The sequence below is a fragment of the Tiliqua scincoides genome, chromosome 4, assembly GCF_035046505.1.
Source record: "Tiliqua scincoides isolate rTilSci1 chromosome 4, rTilSci1.hap2, whole genome shotgun sequence".
Classification (NCBI taxonomy): Eukaryota; Metazoa; Chordata; class Lepidosauria; order Squamata; family Scincidae; genus Tiliqua; species Tiliqua scincoides.
In genome coordinates, this window is record NC_089824.1 from 202,778,322 (window position 1) to 202,797,251 (window position 18,930).

At 45.9% G+C, this 18,930-nt stretch overlaps 1 protein-coding gene across 5 annotated transcripts in view; it reads right to left on the minus strand.

The window, feature by feature from the left end:
• ZMYND8 (zinc finger MYND-type containing 8) overlaps positions 1 to 18,930 on the minus strand; it is a 128,401-nt gene that overhangs the window by 63,494 nt on the left and 45,977 nt on the right. For all 5 annotated transcript variants that reach the window (XM_066626509.1, XM_066626506.1, XM_066626507.1 and 2 more), the window contains one exon: positions 17,705 to 17,775. In XM_066626509.1, the coding sequence (XP_066482606.1) occupies positions 17,705 to 17,775 (71 nt within the window). The remainder of the gene's footprint in view (positions 1 to 17,704; positions 17,776 to 18,930) is intronic.

Genomic DNA, 18,930 nt, shown 5'->3' on the forward strand with positions numbered 1-18,930 from the left:
TGGTGGGGAGGCAGTCACAGAGGCCTCCTTAAGGTATGGGAACATTTGTCCCCTTGCCTTGAGATTGCATTGCAGCTGCATCAGTGCTGGAAAATTGGATAGGATTGGGCCCTTAGTCATGACTGACAGCCTTATCCTAAGCCGGGGCAGCACTGGCGGCCATGTGCTGCTCTAGCAATGGCTGTTGCAAACATGCTGTAAGACACATTATGGTGGCCAGGAGGGGAGAGGCGCCAGTAGAGTGATCAGCGCCAGTCAGCGCTTGGCCTCTGCACCACTGGAATGAGCAGCAGTAACACGTAATGACATACTGTCAAGCAGCAGGAAAGCATTTCTGGGTGGGGGAGGCCTGGGAGGGGGCGGAGCAACAGAAGCTGCTGCCGAATCCTATCCCCCTCCTGGGCCTCAGAGTCTGACACAGGTCTCCTTGGTTCTGCGCCAGCTGAACAGCTGGTGCAGCTCCAAGTAGACCCATTGGGACTGCTGGGGCTCTACAATGGGTAAGGAAACCAAAGTTTCTGTACCTCGAGGAGACCTCTGGCTGCTTCCCTGAACCTGTAGGATACAGCAGTGACTGCTTCAGTGCTGCTGTACCATGGGCACAGTGGTAGGGGATAGGATTGGGCCCTAAATCTCATTGATTTCAATGATATTTGCAGGACAATCTTTTCAGAGGTAAGCCCCACTGTGTTAAATGGAACTCACTCACAGGAAAGTGTGCATAGGATTACAGTCCTAGTGATAACTAACTGAACTTAATAATACAATCCAATATTTATGAATAGTTCCAGAAAAGGCTACTATTTAAAAAGACATGTTTAATATAAGGTCATACAAAAATAATGCTTCCTGGCATAAGGTGAAATATAATACAAAATTTTAAATATGTACAGATATAAAGGACTATATTATAACCTTACACATGACAACTATAAATGTAAAATAGCCTGAAGTATTTATTTCATGCTATTTATAGACTATTAGCTATAACAATGAAGACACACACCCTACAGGTATCCAGTTATATCCTCATTTCACTCTTATTCTTCGTCAGTTGGTACTGTTTTAACAAAATGAATTTCACCTTTAAGAATTTCTATAAAGAGAATAAGGTTTTCCCTTTAGGAATGTCTCTTAAACACCACAAACACACTCCAACTTATAAGTTGGTATTCAAAACATTATCATCAGGAGAAAACCAACTATTCAAAAGTATCTCTTAAGAATAATTTAACAACTGAAATCAGAATAAAACCCAGGAAATTACAATGTTTTACAAGTCAATTAAACCAGGCTGATGTCTCCATGGCTGGCTCCAACCAAAGATGCCTCCAATTAGCACAATTATATATATAGGAATATAAAGCTTTACACTATGAAAATATGATAGAACAAGAAAAATTATATATCCCCTTATTTCTAACTTCAATTTCATTTTACACGAAATCCATTTAGAAACTGTGCATATGAGTTGCAATATGAGGAAGGAACATGAGGAACATGAGGAATGGAAAGTTCATTTGTTGTGACCAAATGCCAATTTTAATGCCTTAATTCTTTTTAAACAACATTTTTATCAAAGAGTAATTTTAATGCCTATTTAAAATACCTAAACAGTGTCCATATGGGTGTGTGATTTATGACGTCTGTTGATATCATCAGCAAGGAGAAGAGACAACTTTGACTCAATACAGTTAATTCTCATTATATGCTGCTTATGATCCTGCAGATTTGCTTATCTGCTTCTATAAAAATATACCCATTTTGCCACATACACAGTCTCTTTGCGCCCATTACCGGCTATGGGCAGTAGTGAAAAAATTCTGAGAGGCCTAAAGCACAGCATCAGCATGAGGTCTACCAAGAGAAACTGTGATACTTGTAAGTATGTGCGTGGATATGCTCCACAAAGTGCTGTACGTACTGTACTACAGGATGTTTCATTACAAGAACACTACACAAAATGATGCGTTTGGTAGCAAAAGCACACAGTGAAAAGGGTCATGGGAACCTAAGCCAATTTTTCCCATTGGATCAATTCTTCAGTACCCAAGGTCTTCATTACCTTAGGGTTTTCCCGGAACATAAACTCTGAAGTTAAAAAGAATTAATGGTATTTGTATACCTGTCTCTCAGGGAAATCTCTACTACCTAACACTCAATTTCAATTATATCTTTGCTACCATCCCAGTTCTAATTTATACTTGTCTACATATTTTTCTTCAGCCTACGAAAAGGGCTCAAAACAGGTTAATCTTACACTGTATTTCATTTCATCCCAACAAAAGTACTGTGAGGTAGGCAGACTAACAGCACAATCCTTTGCACGTTTACTCTGAAGTATGCCCCACTGAATTCAATGGGGCTTATTACCAGGAAAGTGTGTACTGGATTGCAGCCTAAGAGGCAGTTGATGCTTTAGAACAGGGGTGCCCAAACCCTGGCCCGGGGGCCACTTGCGGCCCTCAGGGACTCACAATTCGGCCCGCAGGGAGCCCCCAGTCTCCAATGAGCATCTGACCCTCCAAAGACTTGCTGGAGCCCATGCTGGCCTGACGCAACTGCTGTCAGCGTGAAGATGATTGTTTGACCTCTTGCATGAGTTGTGGGACAAGTGTTGCCTCCACTGCTTGCTGTTTCACATCTGTGATGCAGCAATGGCAGTGAAGGAAAGGTTAGCCTTGCTTTGTGCAAGGACCTTTATAGGCCTTGAGCTATTGCAAGACCTCCATTCATTCATACAAGCTCATTTATGTAAATTTATTCACATTTGAAATGTAAATTAATTCAGCCCCCAACAGTGTCAGAGAGATGATGTGGTCCTCCTGCCAAAAAGTTTGGACACCCCTGCTTTAGAATAGTCACTTGAAGTCACTGCAAACTGCAATGATTGCTTCATGTGAAAGGAAAACATGTAATTTGGCTCATCACATAGATCATACTACCACATCATAATCTACCAATAACTGAAGTGGAGATCCAGTGACATAACCAGAGAACTCTATAACTGAGAAGGAATTTGAATTAATTTGCCATCTATCCAAACCCAAACTCTAGTCACTGGGTCTTACCTACCTAAAACACCAACTTGTCTTTGCAATATCAGCATACAACAATTTATGCAATGTTGCACTACTGCCACAATTAGTATGTCCAATCATCAAATCCATTTGATCAAATCCATGTTTAAACTAGGACACACAGTACATGAATTCTCCTATGTGGGATTCCTGAAGTGGTGATCTGATGACTTTTTAATAAGCCATTTCTGCACAATGTTGCATATACGCAACAGGGACCAAATGTGTTCACTTGTGGGCTGGGCAGAAATGGGATAATCAAACAGTAATACTGAATAAGGTTATTAACCATTTGTACAGACAATTAGTTGGTTCAGGTGATCAAGGTGAAGCTGGAATCTTTTGAATGCAGGGAATCTAGACCTTTTCCCTCAATGCTGCTGCTCCACTGTTAGGAAATGACCTTTGCCCAATACTCAAACAGCAACACAATTCTTACCACTTAAGTGCTACCAGCGCTCCTATGAAAGAAATATATAATTTTCTGGTGTAAATGGGGTGGTCACTTAGAAGGCTGTGCCCATTATACTACTGTTAATATATGACCTGCCACATGCCCACCCCTCCAAATTAATATTGTGAGCACTCAACTGCCAAACCATGCTGTGTGCTCACACAGTTTTTAGAAAACAAACTGAAAGTTGCCTTCCCCTTTCCAGCCCCACCATGCCAATATGTGAAGCTTAACTACAGAAAGCAGCCTTACATGGGACAGCACACATATTACAAACATATCTGTAAGTATCCTAGTCAATGGTTCCCAAACTGTGGGTTGGGACAGGATTTTTGGTGGATCATGAAACTAACAAACTGGTAGCTGACAAAGAAAATTTTCTGAGTCTTATGGAAACCGAAATGGAGCAGCACGTACACATTTATTCACAAGCAGGCAAATTTGTCTCAGTCCACTCTGAAGGCTGTGGAAAAAGCATTGCCACCAGAATTGGGCCCAACGAACTCTCAAGAACAAAGCCCCTCCCCCCAGTCAAGATGACAAGGCAAATGTATTGAGCCTTATATGAAAACTGAGTCACACACATGTGCGCATGTGACAAGTAGATGGAAATGCCTCAGCTTTTCTAGAAGACCAGGCGAAGAGAAACGCAAGGTCACCAGAATGGTTCCAATTCTACGAACACAGAGGTCAACAAATACTCCAGAATGCAGTTTCCCCCACTACCACCATTGTGAAAAGAATGAAAACAAAGGCAGGAGTAGCTGGCAAAGTGCAACTTTCCTTTTCTTTGTCTCATGAAACTAATTGAATCTCGACAGAGTGTAGTTTTAAAAAGTGGTTCCAGGTGGTAAAATGTTTGGGTACCACACTCCTAGGTCCTTAGGAAGGACCTGATATTCAACAGACCAAATCCAGTCACCAATATCTGGCAGCAGCCACGGACCTTTGCAGTCTCGCACGCGGGGCAAAGCTCTGCGATGGCGCCCCCACAGCTATCGCCCCCCCCTCACCAGAGGCTCACGAAGCCTCACATGACCTCCACCCCTGTCAGGGAACCTCCTCCCTGAGGTTCCCTGACACTATAAACTGTGCATCCGGAAAACCGGAAGCACAGTTTCTGCCCCTATCAGGAGCCTCAGAGAGGCTTCTGCAGGGTCCTAGCAGCTGGCACCTGGGGCTTTTGCCCCGTAGAAGTCTATGGCAGGTATGCAACTGTCTGGCAGGCTATGCATATTTTGCATAACAATAAACACTTTTATCATTAAAGGCAGTGGTCTCCAAACTGTGGCCCATTGCATGTCTGGGTATGGGTGAAGTCTTTGTGTTCCACACTGCATCTTATGGGATCAATGGAGTTTGGTACCTAAAAATAGCACAGAGACCTTCAAAATGGTCACAGGAAGCTTAAAAATGGCAACTGAGACCTTCAGAATGCAGCAGATAGCTTTAAAATTTTGGCTCTTTCTGCAGGTTGGTGAAACATCTCAAGCCCTCTGGCTTGCCACAGGCACGAGCCTTTGGCGCAAGCCGAAGGGCTCTTTGCCCGTGGCTCTTCGCCTGTGGAGCGGAGCCTGGAACATCTGCTGCTGCCATCGCCATTCACCCTGCTAATCTCCCCATGGATCGATAAGGGCCAGCCACGCCCTTATTGTTGAAGTCTCTGAGCCTGTCAACATACCAACACCAGCCTTTTAAATTGAGTGAGTGTTAGTGTGATTGTGATTGCCTGGCCTGAGTAAGAGTCGGGCCAGGAGGGTTGAAGGTGTACCTGCCTCTGTAAGAGGGGGGCAGGGAGGGACGGAGTAGAGAGCACCTCTGCCTCGGTGAGAGAGAGGCAGAGGTTTGCAGCAACCCAAGCCTCGGTGTGAGGGGGGTGAGGGTTGCTGCAATGGGTGGTTGTTGTGAGTGTGTGCATTTTTGTTTTTGTATTTGTGAGGCTGTTGTTGGTTTGTAGGTCAGTCCCGCCGGAACTATGTGCCTGATATCGCGGGGGAGCTCAGGGGAGGGGAGGGAGGCCACCATCACTAGAGTTACGGGCTACGGAAGGTATGGAGGTGGGGGTTGGCCTGGACGTTACAGGAGAAGGAGGGTAGGTCGTAGACAGACTGTCCCTCTTTCTGGCCCTCCTCTCATCCCTCTGAACCTTGGCATGCCTGGCAACAGTCCCCTGAGTCTGAAACTGCTGCTTCTGAATGCCAGGTCGATGAATAATAATATCTATTTAATCAAGGATTTAATCCTGGAGGAAAAGGCCAACCTGGTATGTATCACGGAGACCTGGCTGGGTGAGCTGGGGGGGGGGGTCGGTCTTTCCCAGATTTGTCCACCGGGTTTCCGGGTACTGCAGCAGCCAAGACTACAGGGACGGGGAGGCGGGTTGCAATGGTCTACCGGGATTCCATCCGTATCACCAGAAACCCTGTTCAGCAGTCCACCGAGTTTGTGTGTCTTCGTGTTGTGTTGGAGGGGCGAGACAGAACAGGGATTCTGTTGGTGTACCGCCCACCTTGCTGCCCAACAGACTCCCTGCCTGAGCTGACAGAGCTGGTCTCAAGCATGGTGCTGGAGTCCCCCCGCCTACTGGTGTTGGGGGACTTTAATGTCCATGCCGAGGCCCCGGGAACAGCTGTGGCTCCTTGGTTTTCTGAGGAGCTGCGGATGATGAAGCGGCAGGGCAGACATCTAGAGCATCAGTGGCGAAAGACTCATACTGAATCTGACCATACCCGGGTTAGGACCCAGTTATGAGCTTATTCTAAGGCGGTGGTGGCAGCTAAAAGGGCACACCTCTCTGCCTCCATTGCATCTGCAGAGAACCGTCCAGCTGAGCTTTTTCGTGTGGTCTGTAGCCTTTTACATCTGGCCCCCCCTACTAGTGGGGAGGAGCACTCGGAGGCTCGCTGTGACAAGTTCGCAAAACACTTTGCAGAGAAGGTCGATCAGATTCGGCATGACTTAAGACGCTGCTGTGGGCATATCTAGTGATGTCCCCGGGGAACCTGTGTATCCTGTTATTTGGGATTCTTTTCAGCTTGTAGAGCCTGAGGATGTGGACAGGATTCTCTGGAGTGTGAGACCTGCTGCCTGCCCGCTCGACCCTTGCCCAGCATGGCTAATTAGGGCTGCCCAGGAAGGGCTAGCCAAGTGGACGGGGAGGGTGGTGAACTCATCTCTGAGGGAGGGGTTGCTCCCGCCTGCCTTGAAGCAGGCGATGGTTCGCCCCCTCCTGAAGAAGCCCTCCCTGGATCCCACTAATTTAAACAACTTTCGGCCAGTCTCAAATATCCCATTCCTGGGCAAGGTGATTGAGCGGGTGGTGGCATTCCAGCTTCAGAGGGTACTGGAGGAAACGGATTATCTGGACCCATTCCAATTTGGCTTTAGGCCAGGGTTCAGGACGGAGACTGCCTTGGTGGATGACCTTAGCCGGGGAATGGACAGGGGGAGTGCGACCCTGTTAGTCCTGCTGGACCTCTCGGCGGCTTTCGACACCATCGATCATGGTGTCCTTCTGGGTCAGCTGGCCGGGTTGGGGCTTGGAGGCACTGTTTTGAAGTGGTTCCACTCCTTCCTGGCTGACAGATCCCAGAAGGTGATGCTGGGGGACGCTTGTTCAGCACCCAGACCTCTTAGGTTTGGGGTGCCGCAAGGTTCCATCTTATTCCCCATGCTCTTTAACATCTACATGAAGCCGCTGGGAGAGGTCATCCGGGGGTTTGGAGTGGGGTGCCATCAGTATGCTGATGACACCCAGCTTTATCTCTCCTTTCCCCTTGATTCTGAGGAAGCGGTTGGGGTCCTGGATCACTGTCTGGAGGCGGTTAGGGGCTGGATGTGGGGGAACAAGCTGAAATTAAATCCGGATAAGACAGAGGTGCTCTTGGTTCGGAAATCTACAGCTCGGGTATTGGACTATCGTCCTGCACTGAATGGGGTTGCACTCCCTCTGAAGGAGCAGGTCCGCAGCTTGGGGGTTCTCCTGGCTCCACAGCTGCACCTGGAGGCCCAGGTGGCGGCGGTGCCCAGGGGAGCCTTTGCTCAGCTTTGGCTGATTCGCCAGCTGCAACTGTACCTGAGCTGTGCGGACCTGGCCACAGTAACCCATGCCCTAGTGACATCTAGATTAGATTATTGCAATGCGTTCTACATACAGCTGCCTTTGAAGACGGTCCGGATATTACAACTAGTACAGAACGCGGCTGCTCGTGTGGTTGCTGGGGCATGTCGGTTTGACTGTCGGGCCGTTGCTTCGGCGGCTACACTGGCTGCCGGTTTTGGCCCAATTCAAGGTGCTAGTTTTGACTTTTAAAGCCCTTTATGGCTCGGGTCCGGGGTATTTGAGGGACCGCCTCCTTCCCTACAATCCTGCCCATACTCTTAGATCATCTGGGGCAGGGGTTGGCAACCTTAAACACTCAAAGAGCCATTTGGACCCGTTTTCCAGAGGAAAAAAAACCTCAGGAGCCACAAAACCCTTTTGACATCTAAAATGAAGATAATACTGCATATATAGGTTTGTTTTTTTTACCTTTATGCTCTTATAGGTCCCATTTTTATAATGTAGCCCCCTCTTGTAGCTTTTAGTTAGTTTTGTCATACATTCTTGTCCTGTGTTTTCAGATGCCTGACCCTCTATGGTGTTTTGCCTGATTCCAAGGCCATTCTCTGTCTGGAGAATTATGCCCACTTTAAGCAAATTAGCTCCCCTTTTTTCCCCCAACAAATGACCCTGGTTCTGCCCTGTAGTCCTGCTGGACCCCACCTCCAGGGTAGCTCGCCTGTTCAACCTGCAGAGGTGCTCTCTCCTGCCAGCAGCCTCCCACCACTACAGCAGACCCTTGGTCCTCAGCAGGTCTTGGGCACAGCAGCCACACACCAAACTCCAGTGTCTCCAGCAGTCCATTAGTCACAAAGTCAGTCAGAGTATCCAGGGCAGAGTCCAAAGTCAATAAGTCAAGTCACAGTCCAAGGTCAGATTCCAAAGTAAGTCAGAGTATCAAAGTCAATAAGGCAAGTCAGTCTCCTCTCCTATCTCTAACCTGCTCCTTCTCCAACCCACACCCCCCCCTTCCTGCCTCAGGTGCTCCTTATATCCCTGAGAGCCCTATTGCCTTCAAGTGGCTGCAGCTGTGCAGCACACTCTGCTGGATGCCCAGGCCTTACCCTTAAAGGGGCCACTGCTGACACCACATCTACCTCCTCGCCAGATCTTCCAGGATTCCAATGCATATGGTGGTTATGACATCTGCTTATCTTACATGGATACTAAAGAACTCCCCCCACCTTCCAGAGGCACCCTGCTGGAAGGAAAAAAGGACACAGACTCCAGAGGTGGGGAAGAGGAGGGGGGGCAGCCACAGACCAGCTTCTGCCCTGCCTGCCTGCCCTCCCTCCCTCAGGTTGCAACCCTCTCCACACTATCCTGGGAGTAAGCCCCATTGGCTACAATGGGACTTCTGAGCAGACAAGTTGGTTGGAGCTCTCAGGTTGCAGTCCTCTCCACACCTTCCTGGGAGGAAGCCTCACTGACTACTTGTGAGTAGACCTGCATAGGAGGGGGCTGAGGCTACAGCCCTCCACACCTTCCTGGGAGTAGCCCAGGGACTACATTGGGGCTTACTCTTGAACAGACCTGCACGGGCTCCCACTCACCCGTCCTTGCGCTTGGCCTTGAGCAGGCTCCAAGACTGCCATCCCAGGCACCCTTTCCTGGGAGTAAGCTTCATCTGCTGTAATGGGTCTTACAACTGAGTAGACACACAGGATGTCTCCTCTGCTGTGGAGAAAAAGCCTCTCCTTGCACTGAGTGGGGACCTGTTCAAGGAAAGGTGGGCTGCAAGGGCTTGCAATGGCTGAGGAGGAGGGCAGCTCAGGATTGGCTGGTGGTCAGCCAGTGAAGGACCCTGAGCCATTCCAACAGAAAAAGCCAGGAGCCTGCTGGATGCTGATTGGCTGAGCCTGCTGGGGAAGGGAAAAACAGGGAGCATAAGCCTGCAGAGCGGGCAAAATTGAAAAGGGAAACCAATGCAGGGCAGGTGGGGGTGAAGGGAGAGGAGGGCAGTGAGCTCAGGGGGCGGAGGAAAGCAGCTTGCTCTCCCAACACAGGTGTCTCCTGTTATCCCCTTTGCCACTTTCACCAGGAGGAGCCGCAGCAGACAGCTGAAAGAGCCACATGCGGCTCTAGAGCCGCAGGTTGCCAACCCGTGATCTGGGGGGACCCTTTTGACTGTGCTGCCACCAAGAGATGTGAGAGGGGCGGCGGCCAGGAAGAGGGCCTTCTCGGTGGTGGCCCCCGAACTTTGGAATACCCTCCCCTAGAATTGAGAACTGCTCCTTCGTTGCTAATATTTCGGCGTGGACTGAAGCCCTTCTTATTTCAAAAAGCTTTTAACTGTTGATAGGCTGACTAGCTTTCCTTCTTTTTATATTAGATGCCACGGGGTTTGTTTTAGATTTTTTAATAATTTGTAAACTGTTTTAATTATTGTTTTTAATTGCTAATTGTGTATTTTTAATTGTTGTAGGCTGCCTTGTGTGCCCATGGGGCAAAAAGGCGGTATATAAATCAATAAAATAATAATAATAGTAATAATAATAATAATAATAATAATATGGTGTCCATGAATAGGGGGGAGAGATTTAAAATGGCAGCCGTGAATAGCTTGAAGGATGCTGTGGAGACCTTCAGAATGCCATGGATAGGTAAACACATACCACAAATGGCACGAGGTAAGTCATACTTATGTTCCCTGCTGACTGAAAGCCAGGGTGGTGTAGTGGTTTGGGAGGTGGACTTAGAATCCTCCCTCATCCATGAAGCTTGCTGGGTGACCTTGGGCCAGTCACTTTCTCTCAGCCTCACCTACCTCACAAGGTTGTTGTGAGGACAAAAGGAGGGGAGGAAGGGCAGTATGAAAAATAAATAAAAATAAAAGTAAATGAACCCATGGGAATGGAGTGCGCTAATAACAAGGATTGAATGTATATTAATAGAAACATAATTAGATGACCCAGCACTAATAAGTGAAAGTTCAAGAAAGACCTGTCCTTCCTGTTTACTTTTGTAATCACATACCAGGATCAAGGTAGAAGCCACACATCTATCAAACTTTGAGGCAGAATTTTGAAACTTACAGTGACAGATCAACTTTAAAATTGATGTAACTGCTGCTGGAATTTACAGCAATATTTAAAGAAAATTTGTGAATGGTTCTGGGATTTATCTGTTCTTCTGCAAGTACAGTGTCCTTTTTATTATCCTGCTCACTGCAGTTCACAATCTTGTATTTTGCAAATGTTAAAGTAACATAGTAACTCCTCCCCAGAAAACTCACTAGGTGTACCCCCCCCCGGCTCCCACACTCTCCTTGCCCTTCTCAATGCTTCTGCACAGCTCCTACGCTTTACGTCACAACTCCTTGGCATCTACACATTGCTGTAGATTGATTGCTGATCGTTACTTGAGGTCAGAGATGTTACTTGGGGTCAGAGATGAAATCAGCAATAGGGAGAGCAATCAACAGCAATCAACTATCACAAGCTTCCATCTCAGCACCTGCAGTAGGGTCAATATGACCCACTTTGGGGAAATCACAATAATGAGCAAAAATATAATATTCATCATCAGATTTACTGTAGAACTGAAGTTCTAAAGACCAAATTCCAGACAAATCCACCAACTAACACTAGTTCACAACATCATTATACACTATGACAATGTACATATGGGCATTTGGAAACAAATCCTAGCTAAATTATTATGAGGGCAAGATTCACTCTCACTTTCTTACTGGTGTTCACTGTAGGCAAAGTTAAAGTGAAGACAGGTGCACTCTTGGTCTATCACATATTGTATTGGCAACCTTCAGTCTCGAAAGACTATGGTATCGCGCTCTGAAAGGTGGTTCTGGCACAGCGTCTAGTGTGGCTGAAAAGAGTGACAATCCCTTCCACACCGGGAGCAAGTGCAGTCTGTCCCTGGTCTGTCTCCCTGGCTATGGGCCTTCCTTCTTTGCCTCTTAGCCTCAGACTGTTGGCAAAGTGTCTCTTCAAACTGGGAAAGGCCATGCTGCACAGCCTGCCTCCAAGCGGGCCGCTCAGAGGCCAGGGTTTCCCACTTGTTGAGGTTCATCCCTAAGGCCTTCAGATCCCTCTTGCAGATGTCCTTGTATCACAGCTGTGGTCTACCTGTAGGGCGCTTTCTCACGACATGACCAAGCCAACGCAGGCGTCTCTGTTTCAGCAGTGAATACATGCTAGGGATTCCAGCACGTTCCAGGACTGTGTTGTTTGGAACTTTGTCCTGCCAGGTGATGCCGAGGATGCGTCGGAGGCAGCGCATGTGGAAAGCGCTCAGTTTCCTCTCCTGTTGTGAGCGAAGAGTCCATGACTCGCTGCAGTACAGAAGTGTACTCAGGACGCAAGCTCTGTAGACCTGGATCTTGGTATGTTCTGTCAGCTTCTTGTTGGACCAGACTCTCTTTGTGAGTCTGGAAAACGTGGTAGCTGCTTTACCGATGCGCTTGTTTAGCTCGGTATCGAGAGAAAGAGTGTCGGAGATCGTTGAGCCAAGGTACACAAAGTCATGGACAACCTCCAGTTCATGCTCAGAGATAGTAATGCAGGGAGGTGAGTCCACATCCTGAACCATGACCTGTGTTTTCTTCAGGCTGATTGTCAGTCCAAAATCTTGGCAGGCCTTGCTAAAACGATCCATGAGCTGCTGGAGATCTTTGGCAGAGTGGGTAGTGACAGCTGCATCGTCGGCAAAGAGGAAGTCACGCAGACATTTCAGCTGGACTTTGGATTTTGCTCTCAGTCTGGAGAGGTTGAAGAGCTTTCTGTCTGATCTGGTCCGGAGATAGATGCCTTCTGTTGCAGTTCCAAAGGCCTGCTTCAGCAGGACAGCGAAGAAAATCCCAAACAAGGTTGGTGCAAGAACACAGCCCTGCTTCACTCCGCTTTGGATGTCAAAAGGGTCTATCACATAAGACAATTGTAAAACCACAGGTTTTTGTTTTTCTTTTTTTTGCTTTTCAAAGTAGGCTAAGAGCCTGAAAAAATGAAGCACTGTAAACTAAGAACACAAGGGAAAAAATCTAGTCACTTTGAAGATTCTTTTGCACAAAGGTTAAAATTAAGTTTGGGTAGTCAACGCTGCCTGGAGTTAATTGCAGGTGGGGCCTTAGTATCCGCAGGGGATCCTTTCTTGGACCTCTTGCAGATACTGAAAACGGCAGGTAACGAAAGCCACAGTTCTGGCCCCTTTAAATCCTCTGAAGGTGACCAGAGCTGTGCTCCGGAAGGCTTTCTGAAGCCTGCACGTATCTGCCTCTGTGGCTCAGTTTCACTATCCATAGGGTTCCATGCATTTTCCTTGGCAGTTTCTGAGTGAGTTCAGAAGTCTATAGCCAGTTAAAACAACAGAGCTTCAAGGGGGTTAGGAGCTTAAAAACACAATCAGAAGCACTCCAGACGATGCACAGATGCATCACAGCCACTAATAGGTACATGTCGGTGTTATTTCGCTAACTTAGCAGGATATAGTTTTTTATAAGCCCAATTTCACGTTATAGCAGTGTTATTTTGTTTTTACCATTTTAGACTGTCCCTACTTATTAGGCCCAGGCCTCCTAATGTCTTATAAGGCATTAAAAACATTGCTTCCGGTTTTACAAAAACTCTAAGGGGGGGCTCTAAGGATCATACTGAGCCCAGCAGAGGCCGCAGCAGACGCGAGCGGTTTCTGCTGGGCTCAGAAGACCCTCCAGAAGTGAGAGCACCCCTCACTTTTGGGGGGGGGAATGTTCCCTGGTATCCTTGGTTTCCCTTAACCATGGGGGGTTCCAGAATGGAACCCCTTCAGACACCAGGGCACACCTATATCTTACAACTCCCTTTCCCATTTTCATACAATAAAAGTAGTCTAAGCAGAAACAAAGTCTAAAAAAATACTTTGGCATGTGATGAGAGCAGGAATGTAGTCACGAAACATGTACTAGGCCACCATGCATTTACTAGAATGTCTAACAGCCCTATTCAATGCTGCCCTATCCACCAGCACTGCAACAGCAGCACCAGTGCTGGGTGTCACAAATGGGCTGTAAGACATGTTTGCGCCACCAAGGGATTAAGTGGCACTGGTGGGGAGGCCTGCATCACCTGTCAACACTACAATGGAAACCCTGGCCACCAGTAGAGAGCAGTAAGCGGGGTGGGGCAGTGCGGAACAGGAGGAGGGACAGACCTGGGAGGGGGATGCGACTAGCAGAGGCCTCCCATGCAAATCCTATCCCCCGTGTTGGACTCAAAAGGCCAAAACAGGACTTCTCAAGTCTGAACTAGCGAAATAGCTAGCACAGACTTGAGAAACCAACTTAAGCAGGCCTGGCCTTTACTTATGGTAAGGGGATGATTGTCCCCTTACCTCAAGGAGACTTCCAACCTGCTCATTTCCAGCACAGGCTGCAGCGGTAGCCATTTAGATCCACTGTTCCTGTGCTGGATAGGATTGGGTTGTAAATGGTGCACAGTTCTACACATGTATGGCTGATTCATCTCCATGGAGTTACCCATGCACACATTAAATTACTCCTGTGAAGCAAAACTCTATCCTCCAAGATAATATGGCATCCATCTCTTTTTTTCCTCAAACAGCTCTACCACTTCCCTCTCGCTGCCCCTTATCTGACAACTGTGGGGAACACCCACCCCCTTCAAATTTGTCCTTGAAACCCACCATTTCTGTGAAGCCTTTGGCACTATCCTCCATGGTCTCCACTTTACTGCAACTAAGCCAAGGTACACGTACATGGAATAACCACAAATTCTTCTCCATATTCCCTGGAACCACTTCACTCCCCTTCCTCTGTTTGTCTCCTTTGTGTCTATTTTGAATTCTGAACCCTTTGGGGAGGGGCCTATCTACTGAAAAATGCCATGCAACATTGATGCCTCTATATAAATAACAAGAAACAATATAGACCAGTGTTTCTCAACCAGTGGTACAGGTACTACTAGCGGTACTTGAGGTGATGTCTGGTGGTAATTGCAGGACCACTGGACATCTGCCACCCAGCAACGAGATCAGGAACGTGACGTAACAAACAGCAGTAGGAAGCTTGGCTAGGCAGGCAGAGCTCCAAAGTACACTTTCCGTGCTCAAAAAAGTCCTCCTGTTCACTCTGAGTTTTTTACTGGTATTTGATGTATCACATCTGGCCTCTCAACCCGGAAGTAACTGGTGATGATGTCTTCACGAATTCTGGGGGTACTTTGAATTGGTGGACCATGTGAAGTGGTACGGCGGAGCACAAACCTTGAGAAACTCTGGTATAGATAATCATTTAAGGTAGGTAAAAAAGTAACCAAACCAACTGAAGCTACTGCTTATACCATACCAAAATGATTTTCAAACTAGACAAGGGACCGACACATCAACACAATTTTTCCTCATTCTTTGAAATTCAGTTTATGTTACCAACCTGTTGCGTGGATACCACTTCCACTTAACCCTGTTTTGCCAAATATGCCTTTCAGTACCAAATTTTAAAGGATTAATTCAGAGAAAAATTCAAGACTGATTTACAAATTATCTTTAAGATGTTTAAGATGTTCCAAAGAATAATAATAATAAGCGACTAGCACCAACACCATGAAAGATCATTCTTCAACAATTCTCCATTCCTCCACTTCACCCAGACCTTCACCTCTTGTTCATCTGGATTATAAACCCACTCAGCAGAGACCATACCATTCTTATGCTCTGTACAATACATAGCATACAACCCCTGCTTCACACATTTGAAAGTTTAAAAGGAAAAGCTGGGCTATCCACTTAACTTGCTGACAGGTAATCTGTGAAAAACAGTTCAAGAATGCAGTTTTGGCTCGTTTTGCATCCTGCAAGCACATGCACATAATCCATTCACAGCCCAATCCTAATCAGTGCCAGCACAACCAGGTTTCATAGCCTGCGCTGTATCCAGCGCAGGTTAGGAGGCAGCTGGAGGCCAACTCAGGGTAAGGGGATATTTTTCCCCTTACCTGTGTCAAGCCCCACCCTGCCCTATGGAGCTTCTCGGCTCAGCGTCAGCTATATAGCCAGTGTAATGCTGGGAGGGGTGTTAGAATGCCTCCTCTGATCCCAACCCTTCCCACACCCAATTCCCACATCCAGAAACACCCCCTCTCTGCCACCTTCCCCATGCCCCTCCACTGCCTAGTGCAACCTTCCCTGTGCCATCCAGCCAATCATTGGGATGCAGGGTCAGCAGGATGGTGCAGGCCTCCCGCCTTTGCAGCCTCCTCTCCAGGTGCCACAAACATGCTTTCTGGCACATTTGCAACCACTGTGCAAGCCAAGAGCACAGTTAGGATTATGCTCTCAGATGTACACAGCTATGATCTTCAGAAGATCTTCATGAATAACTGCATCTGCTGCTACTATAGCAGTGAGTTAAAATGCATGTACTTAAGGGTTTACTCCAGATAAGAGTTTTTCTCTCAAAGAAACTCCCTTTTATCTCATCTTTTCAAGTCCTCTTTGTCATATCCACTTGGGTTTCTAATTTTTTTTTAAAGGGTCATTTTTTTACTATTGTATCTGCTAAGTGTCATCAAAACAATGGTCCTACATAAATGACTGAAATTAAAGTTTGTTAATGCAAACAATAAATAAATGCAATAAACAATAAAATAAATGCAAGTTTCTAATGTAATGAGAAATTCTAGCCATTTAGACAAAGCCCTCATCCATGACTTTGAATTCTTAGTAAAGAACCTGAATGTGGGAGATAATAAAAGAACCACCACCTATCCCCATACGAAACTGCCTATTTCTTGAGATGGCTTTCTACATGTCCTACCACTAGTGGAAGTACACCTGGAACTGATGCAAGAAACAGTCTTCTCTGTGGTAAAGCTGTATTACTCCCTTCCCCAATAGGTAATACCATTCTTGGAATTTTGGCACTGAAAAGGACTTTGTTTCACTCAGTCTTTGGTTTATGATGAACCACTGAATCACTGTTTTTGTTCTTGTGCTCCCATTGTTTCTGCTCCTGCTTTGTATTTTATTTTTATTTAGTTATTTTATTTTTGCTATAAGATGCCAGGAGTGTTTCCTTGATGGAAGGGAAAAGTGCAGAGTTTAAATCTTTAACGAACACAAATAGTCCCTACAGCAAATTCTCTCCAAGATTATCTTCTGTTATTTGAATAAAGTAAAGAAGGGGGGGGGAACTCACAGCAAAGCCAGCACACTGCAGTTTTACAACAAATATGTTCCTGTATTTGTAGTCATACCAAATCCTCAGAGCAAAGCCAGCACACTGCAGTTTTACAACAAATATGTTCCTGTATTTGTAGTCATACCAAATCTTTTAAAGTCAGAGCCTATAATGTGGTTAGACATTAAGTAGGAAGCCAAAACTCAAAGTAGAGTTCATAAAATCTTCACATTATCTTGACACATCCTAATAAGCATTCCTCAGACACAGCTGATGTAGTATGGTGTACTGACTAAGGCTGCAATCCTAGGCAAATTTACCTGGGACTCATTGGTCAAATGGGACTTACTTCTAAGTAAATATGCATAGATTTGTGCTGCAAGAGTCCCTCTTGCTTCATCTATAACCTCATTAACCACTGCCGATCAGGCATCTTGCCTCTTCCCCTGGAGAGACAACCTTGCAGGATTGTTGTAAATAATATCTTAGCATCCAAAGTGTTTTAAATACCTAAGAAAGGTGCTAATAAACTACTGGAAGAATGTCCAAGCATTTTTCGGAAGCACTGATGTACTGGAGGGAAAGGCTGAAAACGCCCCAGGTGGCACAGGGAAGGGGAAGGTGCCACAGACATCCACTCCCCCACGCTGCCACCCTCCCGGATCAGCCAGTACTGAAGCCTCCAGAAGACCTAAAACCCCACTTCTGGTTTTCAGATGAAAACCAGAAGTGACGTTTTACACCCTTGGAAAGCCATTAAGCCCACACTGAAGCTAGAAGCTGAAACTAAAATGAAATAGCATGTTTAAGGTCATCTGGTAAGTTCATGGTCAAAGTGAGACTTTCATTTTCATGCAGTTCATAAAAAGATATGTAGAAGCTGAAACAGTTGTAGCCTGCTGTCTCTTATGTTCTGAAGGACAGTGGTTTTCACTCACCTTTGGATCGAGTGGAGATATCCATCCCTTCCACCACCTCCTGCTCTGCCTTTATTTCTTCTTCAGCTAAGCTATGAGAGGAAGGAGAAATTTAGAATACTATGTTCATATTTTATTTTAAAAACACAGTATATAACTAAAGTAAGCAAACATGGCAGAAGAGAGAGAACAAACTGCTGATCTGCATCTCTTTGTACTCTTAACACTGGTGGCATTACCATTTGTAATAATGAAGTAGCACTCATCTAAAGACTAACACTGAAGCACCTGCCAACCTTGAACTGATCTATGAAATCAGTTCTCTCATTATTTTGATGCACCGTTGCTAGAAAATGGGACAACAACAAAGGAGTTAATAGTTATTAACTAGAAATAATTATGAGCTGCAGTAGATTGTGCAAGAAAGAATCTACATTATCAAGTAACAAGGTTCAGGAGTATTTACAGCTCCAAGTGGTAGTAAAGTCCCATGAGAAAAGTTGCCTCCCCTTAACCGCGGATCTGGGGTTAATTTCCATTTCCTGTTGACCTTTATCTAGTCCAGGGACGCCAAACATAAGGCCTGCAGGCCAAATGCAGCCCCTGGAAGCAATTTCTCCAGCCCCCATTATAATTGGGCTCTCCCAACTTGAAATTACAACCATGATTTGCACATTTTATCTTCTGTCATTTACAACTAAAGAATTTCTATGTGAGAACAAAGTGCTTATTTCTGGCCATCATCTGCTTAATGATGTCACTTTGTTTAATGATGTCACTTCCTGCCTGCAGCAAGCAGCATGAATGATAACTTTGGCCCTCTGTATGAAACAAGTTTGACATCCCTGATCTAGTCTTTTCAAGCGTTTAGCCTCCCATTGCTATAAGTTTATATGCTTTTAGCAACCCTGTAAAGCGAGAAAAATTTTGCTTGATAAGTATCTAAATAACATTAGTGGGCGCATATAGGGTTCCCATATTCACGATTTCTGTATCTGCAGGGGGTCCCTGGAATCCCTCACAGATATGGGGACACACCTGTACTATAACGTTCAGTCCAACCAATATGGTACACAGCACAAAAAACATAAGAGGAAGCTGTACAATTTAAAAGTGTGGCTATTCCTTAAAAACAATTCAAGCCCTATGGTAACTGTGTCCTAGAACCTATTTTGAATATCTCCTGAAACTCCATTCTAGCAACACATATTTCATTTTATTTTAGCTTTAAAGAATCCATTTTTTAA